The 15,183-nt window shown below is 28.6% G+C and overlaps 2 protein-coding genes across 4 annotated transcripts; one reads left to right on the top strand and one right to left on the bottom strand.

Annotated features, from left to right (window-relative positions):
- The first annotated feature begins 5,031 nt into the window (after positions 1–5,031).
- LOC127900016 (uncharacterized) lies at positions 5,032–5,962 on the top strand. Its single transcript, XM_052434303.1, has 2 exons — positions 5,032–5,281; positions 5,515–5,962. Exons 1-2 carry the CDS (start codon positions 5,092–5,094, stop codon positions 5,733–5,735), a joined length of 411 nt encoding a protein of 136 aa, XP_052290263.1. The 5' UTR covers positions 5,032–5,091; the 3' UTR covers positions 5,736–5,962.
- A 4,460-nt stretch (positions 5,963–10,422) lies between these two features.
- LOC102631206 (lipid droplet phospholipase 1) lies at positions 10,423–15,183 on the bottom strand. Of its 3 annotated transcripts, XR_008051928.1 has the most exons (11): positions 14,739–15,180; positions 14,446–14,513; positions 14,127–14,197; positions 13,749–13,991; positions 12,314–12,477; positions 12,150–12,205; positions 11,958–12,010; positions 11,745–11,865; positions 11,315–11,412; positions 10,654–10,781; positions 10,423–10,568 (listed from the first exon to the last, which is right to left on the bottom strand). XR_008051928.1 is itself a non-coding variant. In XM_006490139.4 (10 exons), exons 1-10 carry the CDS (start codon positions 14,873–14,875, stop codon positions 10,710–10,712), a joined length of 1,083 nt encoding a protein of 360 aa, XP_006490202.2. In that variant the 5' UTR covers positions 14,876–15,179; the 3' UTR covers positions 10,423–10,709. The 3 variants fall into 3 exon arrangements, 2 of the variants coding, with proteins under 2 accessions (XP_006490202.2, XP_052290262.1); XM_006490139.4 differs by having other exon boundaries at positions 10,423–10,781; positions 14,739–15,179; XM_052434302.1 differs by lacking the exons at positions 10,423–10,568; positions 10,654–10,781; positions 11,315–11,412 and adding an exon at positions 11,433–11,695 and having other exon boundaries at positions 11,728–11,865; positions 14,739–15,183.

Below are 15,183 nucleotides of genomic sequence, written 5' to 3'. Positions count from 1 at the left end.
GTAAGCGATAAATGTTGGGCTGGTGAACAATTTCTTACCAAAATTTTGCTTCATAGAAAAAATACCATTTAATTTTAACTGATTTCTACCATGGTGGCCAGTGGCCATATTAGCCCGCCTACGATCGAGAGTAGTCATAACTCCCAACGACATTTTATTAAGAAAAAAAAATTCCAACAACATGTCAAGGACATTAAAGATTTTTACTACCACTAATTTTTCATAATAATCTATAGGATTTCTTCGACTACCAAGACTGTTTCGTTAAAGCGTCATTAAATTTTAATTATTGTAAGCGACAAAGGTTGGGTTGGTAAACACTTTCCTACGAAAACTTTGCTATATATAAAAAAAATGTCATTTAATTTTATTTGATATCTTGCATGATTGCCACTGGCCATATTAGCCCATCTGTGACAGAGAGTAATCATAACTCCCAACAACATTTTATATCCCATCTGTGACAGAGAGTAATCATAACTCCCAACAACATTTTATATAAAATAAAAAAATTCAACAATATGACCAAGATATTAAAGATTTTTACTACCACTAGTTGTTTGTAAAAATCTATATGATTTCTTGGATAACCAACACTATTTTGTTAAAGTTTCATTCAATTTTAATTATAATGAGTGATAAAGGTTGGGTAGGTAAACACTTTCTTACAAAAATTTTACTATACACGAAAAATGTCATTCAATTTTTTTTTTTTTTTTGATGTCTTGCATTGTGGCCATTGTCCATATTAGCCCAACCCATGATTGAGAGTAATCCTAACTCCCAAAAACATTTTGTCAAAAAAAAGGTGCAAATATATTGGAACAGCCCTACGGTGGAGCATTATTTTATAATCATAATCAAAGTTATAACGTATTTTTTACTATTTATTACTTTACGTATCTTGTTGTGATTTGTGCTCTACCTTAGAGCAACTCCTAAGTAGACATGGACAAAAAGAAAAAATTCCAACAACATGACCAAGACATTTAAGATTTTTACCACCACTAGTTTTTCTCAAAATTCCATGGGATTTTTTTGACGACCAAGACTATTTTATTAAAGTGCCATTCAATTTTAATTATAGTAAGCGATAAGCATACTTTCTTATTAAAATTTTGTTATATAGGAAAATTGTCATTCAATTTTATTTGATGTCTTGTATTGTGACCGCGGGCCATATTAGCCCACCTATGATTGAGAGTGGCCATAACTTCCAAAAACATTTTGTCAAAAAAAAAAGGTTTGGTTATATTGGAACCGCTCTACGGTGGAACAATCTTTCATAATCACATGATTAAAGTTATGATGTTTTTTTTACTATTTATTACTTTGTATGTGTGGTTATGATTTGTGCTATACCTTAAAGCAACTCCAAGATAGGCATGGCCAAAAAAAAGAAAATTGCAACAAAATGACCAACACATTAAAATTTTTTACTACCACTAGTTTTTCATAAAAGTCCACAAGATTTTTTTCGACGACCAAGACTATTTTGTTAAAGTGTCATTCAATTTTAATTATAATAAGTGAATGTTTGGTTGGTAAATACATTCTTACAAAAATTTTGATATACAAAAAAAATGTCATTTAATTAATTTTTTTTTAATGTCTTGTTTGGTGGCCACTGACCATAATAGCCTACCTAAGATAGAGAGTTGTCATAACTCCAACAACATTAATAATAATAATAATAATAACTCCTAACAACATGATTAAGACATTACATATTTTTACTACAACTAATTTTTCATAAAAAAATCTATGGGATTTCTTCATAGGCCAAGAATGTTTTGTTAAAGTGTCATTCAATTTTAATTATAGTAAGTGAGAAATTTTGGGTTGATAAGCACTTTCTTACAAAATCTTTAATAAGAAAAATGACACTTACACTCCCAAATTTGGGAAAATGGTTACAAAGGTCTCCAAATTTTCAATAAGGAACACCAAAATTTTTTCCTATAATACCATTTGATTTTATAAACCCAAAAAATTGAGTTTATATTTTACATTTACTAGTCTTTAATAAAGGACACTTTTTTATAAAAATTTTGCTACAGAGAAACACCTATCCATTTAAATATAATGAGTTTATATTTTACATTTGTAAGTTTTTATTTTATTTTTTAAATACCTCTTAAATTAATTTACTTATTTTACCTTCCATTTACAAGTCTTATATTTTATTTATATAATTTTTGTTTTGTTTTACACTTAATGTTGATTTATAAGTTTTATATTATATATGTAAGCTTTTTTTTTTTGCTTACCTATAACACACTAATTTACTATTCCTATATTAATTTATTTCTTGTACCTTTTATTTATAAGCCTTTTGTTTCATTTACATAATTTTTATTTTATTCTACATTTAATATTGGTTTACAAGTTTTATATTATATTTATAAGTTTTTGTTTTGTTTATCAATAATACATCAACTTAACACTCGTATTTTAATTTATTCTACAAGCCTTGTGTTCCATTTCTATAATTTATGGTTTATATTACATTTAATGTTGATTTATAAGTTTTATGTTGCATTTATAAGTTTTTGTTTTGTTTACTATTGGTACACTAATTTATCACTCTTATATTGATTTACTTGTTTTACCTTTTATTTATAAGTTTTATGTTTCATTTATATAAATCATATTTTATTTTGCACTTAATGTTGATTTAAGATTTTATGCTAAATTTATGAGTCTCTATATGATGCTGTAATTTTTTTACATATCAATAATATAAAAAATATATGCCATTATATCTAATCAACAGTACACATTATTTTTATTAGTAAAAAAATTAATTTTTTAATATAATAGAACCACTTTGTAAACCAATTAAAATGGTAATTTAAATTTTAAAAAAGTAAAAAATAATGCAACAAAACATAATATTTCAAATTCTTTTATTTGAAGTTGAATTCTTAACAATTATTGCTTATTAAAAAAAAATTATTCTTTTCCAATATGTACCCCTATTCATGAAAGCATAATTGTAATACTTGTCAAGAATCATACAATACTAAAGCTCAAGCCACTGCATTAATCGTAAATAAAACTTTTGTATATTATAAGGATACTAGAAAGCAGATCTAGTTTACAATTCCAAAATTAGATATCCATTACATTAGATATTATTAATCCATAGTTTGAAAAACTATTATATTCTCCACAAGTAACATCAAAATGCTATGTTATTGGCTGCTCTAATACTCATGCCAATCCATACTTTAACAAAAACTATTGCAATCTTTACAACATCAAATTTCGATTTTGTTGCCAATTACCCAACAAAGGAATAAAGAATTAAAATCATGCAGCAAGAACAATAATAAAATAAAATTAAATAATTTTGATTAAAGTTCAAAATAATTTATAAATACGTAAATTCTCTGATGTCTTATTTGTACTAAAAACAATATAAAAGACATAGATGAAAAACAATATTATTCACTTACTAACCATGTCCAGTCACTGTGCTACCAAAACACCATCATTATCTTTTACGTAGTTAATTATTTATTCATTATATTGAATTATATTAAATAGATGGTTAAGATTAAAGTACTTAAATCTAAATGTTCATAATAATTTCATTATTAATGCTGTAAAAATATATACAACAAATAAAAAAATTTTAATTTACATGTCTTATATTTTATTTTTATAATTTATATTTAATTATAATATTGCTACTGTAATTTCAATCCCAATATTATATAATGCGTCTATTCAATTAAATTGGTCCCACGAACATTAAACTTTTGCTATGCATGTAAGAAACAGATTTCCATGGTGTCCACTGGCTATTGGCTCACCCGTATGTAAATGATGATTAGACACGGGGGTAATCAAATTATTGTCAGAATGATTCTTGTCAAGCCAGTTTGCATGACCGTGACCAATGTGTCATTTATTTTTTTATCTAAAATTTAAATAAATTTAAATTAGTTTGAATTTTGAATAAGTCTGAATATCTGAATCCGAATAATATGTTTATTTTTTCGTCTGAATTTCAGAAAATAAGTATTAAATTGTTTGTTTTTTTTCAATTAAAAAAGCTGAAAATATGTACTTTTACATTTGTATCCTTATTAAATTTAAATGTCAAATAAATAATATATTAAATACCACAATATTTTAACATTTATAAGTAAAATTATATTCAAGTGAATACATAATTATTTTAGAATTTTAATATATAAAATACCATAAATTTCAAATTTTATCGTATATAATATAAGAAAGAAAAAATAAAGATATTTTTATGTGGGGTAAATATCTATGGGTGAGTTTTGGAATAGACATGAAAAATAAATTATAAAACAAGGATATTTTTGACATTAGCAAGAAATTGACTTAATTCAGATTTCTCCATTAAGTAAAAAGTTAAAAAAATTAGCTTATTTTATTAAGTCAAAATTATCTAAAAAGTCTCATTAAGTCATAAAAACAAACATCTCTAATTAACTTAATTAATTAAGTTAAGTCACTTTAAGTCATTAAGTTAAAAAACAAACGCCACCAAAGTCTTTTTGCTACAACTATTGCGTCATAATTTAATCAACAGGAAGTTTTCGGCGACCAAGACTTTAGCTAAATAAAGGGGAGGGAGATTATTATTTCATCAGTTAAATTTTTTATGTATCATTTTATTATAAAATTTTTTTAACAACTATTATTTATTTAATATTTTAATTTTTATTATTTTACTATCAAACCTTAAGTCTATCTAAAAATTTATTGATGTCAAAGGATTATTTCAGAAATTTCAATATATTAAATTAAAAGTGTTATAAGATTTATAATTTTATCAAAATAATCAATTGGCGAAAGCATTATCTCTTTATATATAATTTTGTACTATTTAATTTTAAGGAATAAATAAAAATTTACTACAATTTTTTTTAAAATTCTGTTATTTTTAATGATTTGATGGTAAAATAATAAAAATAAAAACGGTAACCGGAAAAAAGGTCATTTTCATAATCTATATATACACGAAGAATCATTGTCTTCGGGGATAGGTGAGCTAAAACAAAAAACATTTATGATCTTTCCTTGTTAGGATTCCATAAAGAAACTAAAATGGGATTGTCAAAATGGTCTTGTCAAATCTTCTTTCTCCAGTTACTGCTTTTGCTTCCTCTGAGTTTGGAAGTGGAACTGCACCCGATTGAGGAAGATTCTTCTTGCCAATGCCCTAAATACCAGCCTTCTTGCCCAAATCTCCCCATTGATCAATGTCACCACTTCATTCAAGCCTCTGTCGTGCAAGGTCTCTCTCTCTCTCTCTCTCATATTTGAAAACACAAATTCATCTTCGGAAATCTAGTGTTCGACTCAAAAAAAAAAAAGACTACTGAAGGTTTCAACTTATTAAACTTAATTCATCTTCTCAAATCTAGTTCTTGATAAAATAAGACTACTGAAGCTCAAAAAAAAAAATCACTTAATTCTTTTTTATTCTTTATATAGTAATAATTATATATTTTTTTTCATTTTTTTCAGATCGTGAGCAATTAAAAAGGGAATTAATTGCTGACCTTGGGGTTGCAATTCAGTCTACTTTGCGGCATTTGAGCAAAATGCTGGACTATTCTCCACCAGAAGATCGCAATTACCCAAACGGACCTACTCCAGAAGCGAACGACGATAATGATGTTCCCAGTGAAGGCAGCATTACCGAAAAAGTATCTCCTTCAGGAACACGTAGTTCCCATCACCTATGAGGGATTAGATAACAGTTTAATTATGATCTTACATCCACAAAAATCATCCAACACACCCAGTGTGTATGCTCTTTCTTTTTCCTTTGGTTTCCCTCCTCACTAGCAGTGGCGGACCTGCAGTAAGGCTAGACCGGGCTGTAGCCCGGTCAAACTTTGGAAAAAAATCATTTATACCCCTTATTTTACCATCAATTATATACAATAATAAAGATTTTATTTTGTTTTCATACATGGCCCTAATACAATTATCCTTATATTTTCATTAATTTAATACTATAATGGAGTTTTTATTTTATTTTCAAATATGTTCTTAATTCAATTATATTTTTTCCAATTGAAATTAGTGACTTATTTTATAAAATAAGTAAATTATATATTTACTATATAGATTAAAAATATTAGGGGGTAAAATGTTATTATTTTAATTTATTTTAAAAAATCTAATTGAAAAAAATGTCAATCTAATATAAAACTGTCACTAGTATTAAACTACTTAAAAAAACAATATATAGTAACAATTATCAATATTTTCATAAACTTTTAATGTGAATTTTGAGTTTTTGTTTATTAGTTACATTAACTAAGATAAAATTTGAATATTTTGAGGAACTTTAATTTGATAGAAAAATCACCAACAACTGGTTCTTTAAAGAGAGTCTGAGCGCTTGGCAAAGAAACAACGACACCCAAATACATTTTTGTTAGGTTGAATTTAGTTGATTATTGAAACTTTTGACTAATAATTTTTTTTATAATTTTAAAAGAGGAATAAATTTGAATTATTTAATTTATTGAAACCTGGTAATTAAGTACTTGACTTCAAACATTAAAATTTTACTTCAATTTTTAATTGATTGTAATTACATGTATTCATTTATTTCAGCTTAAAATCCTTAATTAATATATTAATCCTTGTATAATTACATTTTATTAGAGTCATATTCCATAATTGTAAAATAGTATTTTTATTTTTTTAATTGCATTTGTTTTCTACTCTTTTTATATAACTATTTTTGTTCAAAGTACGTAATTATAGGGATAAGATTTTTCGTGTCCCACTTATTTGATGTATTTTTTTTTACTTATGAATTTTTATGCTCACTTTAAAATATAAATTTTTTAATTTAGCCCGGGTTAATACAAATTCCTATATTCGTCCCTGCTCACTAGTTCTTGTTTAACTTGTCTTATTTTTGTCTTTATATTTGCGTACAATAGTGGAATTATTTTCGTTTGCCATATCCATGAATGAGAGAAATCAACAAGAGAACTTGAAACTGGTTCACCAAATTTTGATTGGTGCAATTTATTGCTCTTTGTGATTTATATAGGGTCTTCAACCCAAAACTCTCTCTCTTCCTCTCTTTCTGTCTTCTTCTTCTTCTTCTTCATTTTTCTTTTTCTTTTTTTCTTTTTTTTATTGAGCAACCGTATGCTTTCTCTAATTAGTCCTAATTGATGCTTTTATTGAAACAGTAGTTTGATTATCCATGAATCAGTATCTATTAAAAGTGAATAATTTTTATGATAGATTGGATTTAGCGTTTCAACTTTTGGAAAATAATTTAGGGTTTAAGAGATAAGATAATCGGTGTTTAAGGAGGAGCAAAAAGTGCTAATATTATATTAATTAAAATTATCTTATCTTTAAAGGTAAATTATATTAATATTATTTTATTAAAATATGAGTGTTCAAAGTAAAATTATGAATATGAAAAAAACAGCTCATCCATATAAAATTATTAATCAATGTTTTGTACTCTAATATTACTAAATATATCTTTTTAAATGGAGTTTAGAGCTAATACATGATATTCTTTAAGCATTGTTTATCTTAACAAGAATTTAATTGACTTGGAAAAACTTCTTTCAAACAAATACTGTCGTCCGTTTTATTCTACAAGCAACATATGCATTTGGAAATATATAGAAATTATATATATACGTATTAATTATATACTTGCGTATATGCCATTACATTTACACAAGATAATTGCGAATTATGGTCTAGTTTATCAAAATTTGTGGCTGTCAAAATTCAATAAGTTTGACAAACAATGCCCAGCAATTGTCAAAATTGCAAGCAACAGCAAGTTGAATTTTTTGGATGCACCGAAAATTGAGAGGAAAATCTCAAGGGCGGCACTGAATGTTGAAATAAATAATAATAATAATAATAATAATAATAATAATAAAAAAAATATTGCATGAACATAGCTAATTTTGGTTATAAAAGGAGATGCTTCACCTCATTTATATTTATCCCATTTTCTTCAGCTCATTTATTCTCTTAAGAGTGAAGAGTAAAGAGTTGAGAATATTAGAGCTTTAAACTCTTATTTTAGTGATTTGAGTTTTGAATATATTAAGATTTTAGGTAGTAAGATAAAATACCATAATATTTGTAAAAAGACAACTATACCTTTAGAAGTATATGGTTATATAAAAGGAAACTTTGGTGTTTATTTAAAATTTTACTAAAAGTTAAGTGGTCAAGTGATCATTTAAGTAGGTAAATGATTATTTTACTTTTGTGAGGTCAGTATACATTAATAGAAAAGTGGTTGATTGGATGATAAACTTAACAAATCTTCGATTGATTATTGATAATTTTTTAGAAAATTTGTGAGTTTCAAACTTTCACTAAAAGTAAGGGGAACAATTATTGACAATTTTTCATTTTATTTTGACATATCAACTACACCTAGTCGTATATCCTTTGACTTTGCTTAAGTTGAGAGGCAATGTTGGATAATAGTGAACACTAGAAGGGTAATCCGCCGAGAGCAGATTCTATCTATCAATAGGCTAGCGAATTAAAGAAAAAAAAAATGTTAACTACAATTATCTAAGAACTTCCTTTTCTTTTTTCTTTTTTTAAGAAACTCATTCGAGAAGAAAAAATTACTGGCAGTCCACTTTAGTGAAAAATGGAAATTACTTGAAACGATTCTTTCCTAACTTAATCTTTCTTAAGATTTTTAGGAGATTTTGACACATATTATTTAAATGATTGTATGGACAAGATTTAATCTTTCCCAGTTAAACTAAAAATGTACATATTTTGGTGGCTAACTAAAATTCTAAAACTAAAACAGACGTTAATTCCAAAATATCTTCCCCAGTCTTTCTTCATCGCAATCCTAAATATTGGCGGTAATAAGCTTGAGTACAAAAGAATATATTACCAGGAAAAAACTTGTATAAAACTTTATTTAAAAAAGGGCAATTTTTTCTTTTAATTTTCCCAACATATTAACGAACGTTGCTGTTTTTGGGCCGTTGCTTCTAAACCATCGTGATTCTAGTTTCTTCAATTCTGTAGATAGTTCAATCGAAAATTTACGATACTTGTTTTTTTCAAGCAGGGAAAAAAAATAAAAATAAAAATAAAAGTAAAGCTTGAGCTTGTCTCTTCATTCTAAAGGTTTATCAGCTTTTTCATTAATTTTTAGACGGGAATTTCGCGCAAGGTATTCTGATTTGCTCAAAAGTGCAAATCAAAGAATTAAAAAATCTTGACCAAAAGTGTCAAAAGAATAATCTTTTTGGTTTTTTAAGAAAATCTTTTAAGAAAGTACATTATGCTTCAGAGTTTGCAAAACATTAAACTCGTTCTTTGATAAAATTATCAACCATGGACATTTACAAAATGATAATTAATTAAATTAAAGAAAAATTATCACTGCACCACTTTTTTTTTCCTTTATATTCATCCAACCACAAAAAAATTTTAACATGCTCTCTGCACCATTTTTTTTTTTAATTTGTATCAACTAACCACTTTTTAACTATCACCGTTAAATAATTTAAATGAAATTATAATTTTACCCTTAAATAAATTAAAAGACTATTTTATTTTACAAAAACTTTAAAAAATAAGTAAATTATAATTATAAAAATATCCCTAAGTTTAATAAAAAATAAATCCCAAACAAAGATGCTCAGCTGATTTTTATTTAATTTAAATTTTGTAAAATTTTAATAATTTTTTTATTAAAAAATTATAATTTTACAAAATTTTAATAAATATGACTGAATTTATTTATTAAAAATAAATCCCAAAATTTTGTAATTATTTTTATAATTATAATTTTTATTTAGATTTTTATTAAAAATAAAAATTCTAATTTTGGCATTTATTTTTTATTAAACTTAGGAGTATTTTTATAATTATAATTTTCTTATTTTTTAAAATTTTTATAATATAAAATTATCTTTTAATTTATTTAAAGGTAAAATTGTCATTTCATTCAAATTATTTAACGGTGTTAGTTTAAAAGTAGCTAGTTGATAATAAATTAAAAAAAATGGTGTAAAAAGCATGTTAGAATTTTTTGATGACTGAATGAACATAAGACAAAAAAGAAGTAGTGCAGCGATAATTTCCCTAAATTAAAAAAAAAAAGTTAAAAGTAGCCACGTTACTCCTATAAAAATAAATCTTACATGAGCAAACTATTAACAATAAAAAAAAACTAGACTAAACTAGACTACTTTCATCGAAATTGTTATAAAGTAATAAAGATGTAAAAATGAAAATGATATTAAAAAAAAAATATTCCACCCTGCAAGACAGTTGCCTTGTTTTTGAAACAATAACATACGTGTATTTGTGCGTGCATGTGTCCCTTAGTCGGTGTTGGTACACATATATTAATAGCTATCAAGTGCAGAAAGTGAGAACTGATACAAATCCATTGTCTGAATTTATTGACGATAGAGTACACGTGTACAAACAATCAAATAACGAATAAACAAAATTTTCATATTGCGGATTTAGACACAATTTTCTTTTTCTTAACCAATTTCTGAGATTTGATCGCATCCACCCTGCAATCCATGAAATCTCAGAAACAACATGATAGTTGTTAGGAAGGAATTATATATTAGTAGCAATATTCTTCGTATAGCTTACTTAAACGGAGCTTGCACCCCTGGATTTCATGTATTACTTCTGACAGCCAATGACTCCTAAGTAAGAAAATGATCAATCATATGATGTATGACATCTGCACCTTCCATATGCACAACTTCGTCTTTGACCTGCGATGAGTAGGAATTTGCCTCTCAGAAGGACAAGTAATTTCAGATTTTATATGTTATATTGTCCATCTTTCACCTAACTGACCAACTGCCAAGTGGCTACAATATAAATCTATCATTTTGCAAAATCATGAACTCTCAGATATGAACATTTGAAATACAATCGAGTAAATATCAGGAAATATGGTTTCTATTATAAAATCATCATTCTAGGGCAGAAAATTGAAATGTCATTCCCATCCCTCCCCTCTCCCCTTATTTCCATCACTTGCAAGAGATACCTAATCATGAATGTAAAAGATTGACCTGAACACTTCGATTTTAGCGTTTAAGAGACAACATTGTTATCCACGGAACCATAAAATCAAACTGGAAACACAAAGTCAAAAACCATAAAAAGACAGCAGAAGAATTTTCATGCATTGTCAAATGTGTCTTGGTAATAGCCCGCAGGCACTCATGTGCAGTGAGTGAGTTTACAAGCACACATGCATGAGCATGTCCCATTGCACATGCAAGAGGGAAAGAGTTACCTGTATAACACTATGAGCAGCAAATCTTTGTCTGCAGTTATGAAAGCTAACATCTATCTTTTCCCATGAAACACGAGATAGGCTTTTCACCAGTTCCTCTGCACAATATAGGCGAGCGAGAAATAGTCAACAAAACATCACTGGATATTGTGCTTTTCTGAGCAATAATTGTAGCCAAGTCATAACCACAGATTAACATTTTTAATGTTATCAGCGACTGGCCCAAAAAAAAAAAAAATGAACAAAGTAGTGGTCAACTAAATGAAAAAAAACTTCTGAGCCACAACGAATGAACTATGAAGGAATATATATTTTCATTAAGCAAGCAGGCTAACCTGACATAAGTCACATAACAAAGGCAGACAGCATAAACAAATTAAATTAGACGAAACTGTAACTCCTTCTCAATTAAAATTTTAAAATGGCAGACCTTCTATCTTATCACTGCCATCATCTTCCATTGAACTAATGTCAAGCTGCTCTGCATCACAGGCCTTGCAATGTTCATGGTGCACGATATGTGGATATTTTTCATCAAGTGAATCTTCCCACTGTTTAACAAAAAAGACACCTTTCTTGTTATAATCCCACCAAAAGGTTGGAAACTGGAACTAAACATACAAATTCAAATAGATAACAATACCTTCGGCAATTCACTATTACGTCTTATTGACGATGTTCTCCACCCAACAATATCTATATTGTAGTTGATTATGGAAAACAATAGAAAATGAATTTAACAAAAACATGAAAAGTATGAAAGTGCAAAGCTACACCATGACCAAGCAAATAAACAAATTAGATAATAACTGCATAAATCAGAAAAACAGGATACGGTCGTAGCACGCATTTGAATATGCCACCCGACGTTTGAATGCACACAGTGCAGACCTACATAATCAATCATATGAATGAAAACCCACAAACGAAGGCATCCCAAAACTTTGTAGTTCGTAACTATGAAACAATATAACAAAGAGGTAAAACGAGCATGCATACATGAAGTAATTTTCATCTTCATCTTCCACCATGCGTCTGAGCAATGGAGGCCTTCCCTCATCATTATCATTAAGAAAAAGGTGTCGACCTGTTCTTCTAAATATCAAGTGAATGACAAAATTCGCAGCTTTTTCGAAGGCAGTTACACCAAACAGAAATGGCACCTGAAAACATATACCAAATTTTTCAAGGACTGCAAATGAAGCAAGTAAACACAATTGAAATATTTCCAACAAGATAATTTTTAATTTAGCAGAAAATAGAATCAAAACAGCAAGGAGTAGGTGGGGGCTGCTATCCACTCGAACATTGAACCAAAAATCTACATTTGACTTAAATTCCACATGTACAGAACCTGAGGCAAGGATTTATTGAAACTAAGCTGTGGGTCATATTTGGAATAATTTCATGGCTATTACAAATCTAGAGTAAGTGCCAATCAGCACAAGGGGCAGAATTTGTTATTTTAGTTTTATTGCCCATGGTAATGCATGTCCCTGAAACAAGATATAGCGTACTTTAATTTTTTCACCCTATGGCAAAGACATCAGTGAGGTAATTTCTTACCCCAATAAAACTAAGTTATAAAAGTCATTTGAGCACTTTCTGAACTGAAACAAGATAACTTGTTTTTTTCTGATTTGATGAATTAGGTAAGAAAAAACATTAAATCAAATTTGTCAAGATAATTTGATTCAAAGTTCAATATCTTCTATCACATTTCTTTGCAATGCCCCAAAACAGGAGGAAAAAATTTCCTGGACAAATTTTTGTCAATTTAACAGCTCAGTTTGTAGTGCCCAAATGCATATTCTCCAAGGTTATTATATTGAGAGCATAAATTAGTATTCACCAATGAAATACTTCCAAAACTAGATCAAGTAAAACAACAAAATTTGAGATACTAAGTAAACTCGCAGGATGAGATTCTTGTGTTCCCCCTTTAAATTTAAAGATCCTTTTATTCATCTAGTTAAATCTCAAGCATCCATGTTCTCTGGTCGACAAATTATGAAGATTGGGAACAACTGAAACAAGATATCCTCATCAAGCAAGGTTAGGAACCAAGTTCCCATCCTCCTGCCCAAAAGATTTGTAAATAAATTCATTAACATGTCCAAGGAACCCCTCCCTTAAGTTGTCACTTTCAGCCAGACTAATTCAGAAGGATCCTACACTACACCCTTGCTGCAATAAATAGCCCATACTAAAAAAATCAGCGCATCAATGGAACAATTCAAATACTACCACATTCTTGCCTCCAATAGAAAATAAAACAAGCTCCCTATCTCTCACAGCCATCCCAAATGATTCTATGAGCTATAATTTTCCTTCACAAAGCTTTCTTAAAGTATGTTTTTCGTTTTGTGTTCATGAAATTTGACTTTAATGAAGAAATGAATCTAAGTTAAAACTGTAGAGATAAAAAACATACCTGCTTATTACCCCTTGAACCAAGATGAGGTGTAGCAACAGTGATGAAGTTAATAGCCTCTAAGCCAGCCATTGTACCCCTTGAGTTCTCTGATGATGTATCAGCTGATGATTCTTCTCCATTCTCTATCTTAGGAGGTCTATACAGTTTCCCAATTGCATATCTTGCCACTAAACCTCCAACGGAATGTGCAACAAAGGAGATTTTCCGCAGATTTCGCTTTCTTTCAATCACTTCAAGGACCTAGAATTCAAGCATTCTGTTAATACCAAAACAGAGTGTGAAGTGGATACTCTTGCATAAGAGGTAGATAGACTTTTTGAATTCTAGGTGAATCCACTTATGCATGACAATCCATAATAATAACAAGAAACCAACCTCCTGTGCCAAGCGCTCGCCCATCACATCCACACCATCTAGAGTCAGCTTAGACATGTTTCGTTCACTACCTACAAAATGTATCCAACAAATGTTATGAAAGCTTAAACACCAATATTGCACTAGTTTTACATGTAATAGCTTGCATGCTCTGGAAGAAAAGATCATTTTGCCATAATATTGCACAAATGACAATTAATTAGCACTAAGACTTGCAGTACCTACCCAGAGACTGTCAATAAGCACACAAAAAAGCATCACATTCGCAAAACTTCCCAATCAATTTATGATACATAATGCAGATATAAACAATCCTTACAGTGCACAAAAACTTTATCAGGCAGTCTCTTAACGAACTGCTTAGCTCCAAACTTCCAATCTGAAGAACTGCTTAATCAAAAAATACAATCACATATCAATAAATAAACTCAGAAAAATTCGAGCTGATTCGATTACTATGATTAAGCGTAATTGACTTTTCACTTCTCATTTATAGACACACTGCGTCATTTGCAGTCAAAGATAAATCCTAAAAACAAAAATATTCATAAAAACCGTTCAAAAATGGAAAATTCAAATAAATAAAATAAAATAAAATTTTAAAAATCTGACCTTCCAAGGATACCATGGACCATAACAACGAGATGATCTGCAGAAGAAGAATCTGAGTCCTTACAGCTCCAGACATCGCAGCTTCCATTAACCGACTCTTTAGAGCAAACTCCGTTCTCTACGGTGCCGTTCTCCATCGTGAGTACAATTCACTAATTACAGCATTTGATTATTAAATAATCAGAGTGATAAAGAAAAATGGAGATCTGAAAATGAAGTGTTTGGGAATTCCGGAGATTCTCGGGAAATTTTTTGGGACAGAAAGTGAGGGAAGATAAAAAGAGAACGGTGGGAGAGTTGGTTATGACTTTCAGAGATATAGAGAGAGAGGCCTCAAACTCAAAGCGAAGGTAAGGAGAATTAGAAACTACGTTGCCGAGATTTTTTTCAGATTTTAAAAATATTAATTATGATGTCAGTTCGAGCAAAGGCTGAAAACTCAGTT

The sequence above is a fragment of the Citrus sinensis genome, chromosome 9 (assembly GCF_022201045.2).
Source record: "Citrus sinensis cultivar Valencia sweet orange chromosome 9, DVS_A1.0, whole genome shotgun sequence".
NCBI lineage: Eukaryota > Viridiplantae > Streptophyta > Magnoliopsida > Sapindales > Rutaceae > Citrus > Citrus sinensis.
This window is presented reverse-complemented; position numbering and strand designations above follow the sequence as displayed.

Excerpts from the sequence above, each read along its gene's own strand:
- LOC127900016 (XM_052434303.1), top strand. The coding sequence starts at position 5,092 with ATGGGATTGTCAAAATGGTCTTGTCAAATCTTCTTTCTCCAGTTACTG. Across the intron at positions 5,282-5,514 it reads TCAAGCCTCTGTCGTGCAAG|ATCGTGAGCAATTAAAAAGG; the intron begins GTCTCTCTCTCT and ends CATTTTTTTCAG.
- LOC102631206 (XM_006490139.4), bottom strand. The coding sequence starts at position 14,875 with ATGGAGAACGGCACCGTAGAGAACGGAGTTTGCTCTAAAGAGTCGGTT. Across the intron at positions 14,198-14,445 it reads TGATAAAGTTTTTGTGCACT|GTAGTGAACGAAACATGTCT; the intron begins GTAAGGATTGTT and ends TACATTTTGTAG. Across the intron at positions 12,478-13,748 it reads GTTCAAGGGGTAATAAGCAG|GTGCCATTTCTGTTTGGTGT; the intron begins GTATGTTTTTTA and ends ATATGTTTTCAG.